This window comes from Rutidosis leptorrhynchoides, chromosome 9 (assembly GCF_046630445.1).
Source record: "Rutidosis leptorrhynchoides isolate AG116_Rl617_1_P2 chromosome 9, CSIRO_AGI_Rlap_v1, whole genome shotgun sequence".
NCBI classification, from domain to species: Eukaryota; Viridiplantae; Streptophyta; class Magnoliopsida; order Asterales; family Asteraceae; genus Rutidosis; species Rutidosis leptorrhynchoides.
In genome coordinates, this window is record NC_092341.1 from 230925758 (window position 1) to 230928819 (window position 3062).

Genomic DNA, 3062 nt, shown 5'->3' on the forward strand with positions numbered 1-3062 from the left:
TACGGATATATTCTCGGAGAACCAATTTGGTTTCATGCTAGGACGCTATTTGATGGAGGTAATGCATATCATAAGGAGCTTTATGGAGAAGTATAGGGAAAAGCAAAAGAGCCTACAGATGGCCTTCTTAGACTTAAAAAAGCATATGATTGTGTCCCGCGGAAGCTGATTTGGAAGACCCTGAATGCTAAAGGTATCCTAAGCAGATATATTAGAGCAATTACTGATATGTACGAAGGGGCAAAGTCTTGCGTTAGGACACCAGTCGGAAACACGGAGTTTTTCCGGATAGAAGTAGGCCTGCACCAGGGATCTGCTCTTAGCCCTTTTCTTTTCGCCTTGATCATCGACGAGCTGTCTCGAGGGATAAAAGAGAGCATCCCTTGGTGTTTGATTTTTGCCGATGATATTGTGCTTGTATTGGAATACAAGAATGAGCTAAATAGTAGACTAGAACAATGGAGAGAGGCCTTAGAACAAAATGGTCTACGGATTAGTAGACAAAAGACGGAATATCTTAGGTGTGACTTCATCAGGACTGAGGATGAACAAAATGTTAGAGAGAGTATCAGCATCGGGGACCAGATCTTGCATCCTCAAGAGTCATTCAGATATCTATGCTCGGTCCTACACAAATCGGGGAGGATAGACGAGGACGCGACCCATCGTATTAAGGTAGGTTGGCTGAAGTGGAGAGCAGCGAAAGGGGTCTTGTGCAACAAGAAGATACCGTTCAAATTGAAAGGAAAATTTTTCAAGGTGGCAATTAGACCTGCCATGTTGTACGGATCAGAATGTTGGCCAATGACGAAAGCCCATGAGAAAAGGATGGAAGTGGCAGCTATGAGAATGCTTATGTGGACGTGTGGTAAAACCATGTTAGATATGATTCCAAATGATGTGTTTAGGGAAAACCTTGGAGTCAGAAGCATCATTTACAAGCTAAGAGAAGAACGGCTTCAATGGTATGGGCACGTGATGAGGCGACCACATAGTGTCCCGGTTAGGAGAGTCGAGGCACTCACGGTTGACGGCGTTAGGAGAAGGGGTAGACCTACTCGTAGGTGGATGGATAGACTAAAGCTCGACATGAGGGAGCCTTTGTTGACCGAGGACATGACTTCAGATAGGAATGCGTGGAGGGCTAGAATAAGAATTGTCGAGTAGGGTTGCTTCCTATTTTTTTTATTAGTATCATTATTAGTGTTATTATTATTATTATTATTATTATTATTATTACTATAATAATAATAATAATAATAATAATAATAATAATAATAATAATATTATTATTATTATTATTATTATTATTATTATTATTATTATTATTAGTGCTATTATTACTATAATTAGGATTATTATGATTATTATTTGTATTATTACTATATTACTGTTATTAGTAATTTGTAATTGTATTATTATTACTAGTTTCATTGCCATTATTTTTATTGTTTATTACTAGTACTATTATTATTATTATATTATCATTACTATTACTATTATTTTTATTATTACGTCTTACTATTATCACTATTATTTACTATAATTATTATATTAGTAGTAGTATCAATATTAATTATTAAAATTATTATTATTAGTTTTATTAATATTAATACTATTATTTCTTCTAGTAACTTTAAATAGCTACTATTATTAGTATTATTACTTTTATCTTCACTACCCATTTTATGTACTATTAGTATCTTTTGTAGACGAGTAAGTTTTAGGTATGCATGTATGTTTGTTTGTTTGTATGAATGTATGAACGTTTGTTTGTATGTATGTATGAACGTTTGTTTATGGATGTATGTTATGGAGGTATGCTCTTGCATGTATGTTTGCTTATGTAGGTACATTTGTATGTAGGTATGGATGTATGAATCTAAGTACATAGGTAATATGTACGTACGTAAGTCTGTATGCTTATGTAGGTATGTATGTATAGTTGCATGTATGTATGGATATATGTATGTATGTACGTATAAGCTTCATATATGTATGTAGATATGCTTATGTACGGATGTATATAGGTACAATATGTATACATGTGTATGTTTTTATTTGCGTGTGGGTCTTTTGGGAATGTTGTCGTGGTGTGTGTTTAGGGTGTGTTTGTGTTCTTGTGTGTGTGTGTGTAGGTAGGTGGGTGGGTGTGTGTGTGTGTTTGTGGGTGGTTACTTGTGGGTGTAGGAGGGTGGGTGGGGGTGGGGTGTGTGTGTGAGTGCGTCTCGCATCGTTCGGTGCATCTTGGGGTCATTAGGACGGAGGACGACCTTCTTTGCTTTTGAGCTTCGTCGATTTTCTTTTAGTTGTGTGGCTTCGGGGATGTCTACCGTAAAGGTGCATGAGTGGTTTTTGGTTTGTTAAAGGTAGTTGGCTCTTTGCTTGAGCAACAACTTCTACCTGGCATGCCTCTCGAGTTATGTTTACAAGGTTTTTTGGCTCTACTTTTTGAGGTAACAACAAGCGTCGATATTGTGGCGTCTTGACTGCAGCCTAGAGCCTAAATTAATTTTCAGGCAGGTTTAAATACCCATGGAAATTTAATTTCTACCATTCCCATTGTTGGGATTTAACAAGTTCATAATACTAAAACCCATTTTAAGAATCAAACAAAGCAGAAGCATATATATATATATATATATATATATATATATATATATATATATATATATATATATATATATATATATATATATATATATATATATATATATCATGTTAGAACTTGTTTTGTTTAACCATTTAAAGTTAAATCCCAAGAAGGATCAAGTTATGGAATATACTTACAAACTAAAAGTGGGTTTAGAGAATATACCTCCTCAAGCTTGTTGAGGGTTAATTCGAAAAGATGATGATGAAGATGATGAAGATGATGAAGAATGGAGCTTCAAAATGATGAAACCTCAAGGAGAAATACCCCAAGCATTTGTGACCAACACCACCAATGTTTTAGTTAGGATTTAAGACACTTGAAATGAGCTAAAAAAAACTCAAGAACTCTCCTCACTCTCTCAAAAGTTTCGGCCAAGAAAGAAGAAAAAGGGAGAGAGAGATTTCAA

The 3062-nt window shown here is 35.2% G+C and overlaps 1 protein-coding gene across 1 annotated transcript; it reads left to right on the forward strand.

Moving 5' to 3' along the window:
• The first annotated feature begins 228 nt into the window (after window positions 1-228).
• On the forward strand, window positions 229-2489 carry LOC139868572 (uncharacterized). Its single transcript, XM_071856907.1, has 2 exons — window positions 229-675; window positions 2370-2489. The coding sequence occupies exons 1-2, from the start codon at window positions 229-231 to the stop codon at window positions 2487-2489; spliced, it is 567 nt and encodes a 188-aa protein (XP_071713008.1).
• Window positions 2490-3062: the final 573 nt, after the last annotated feature.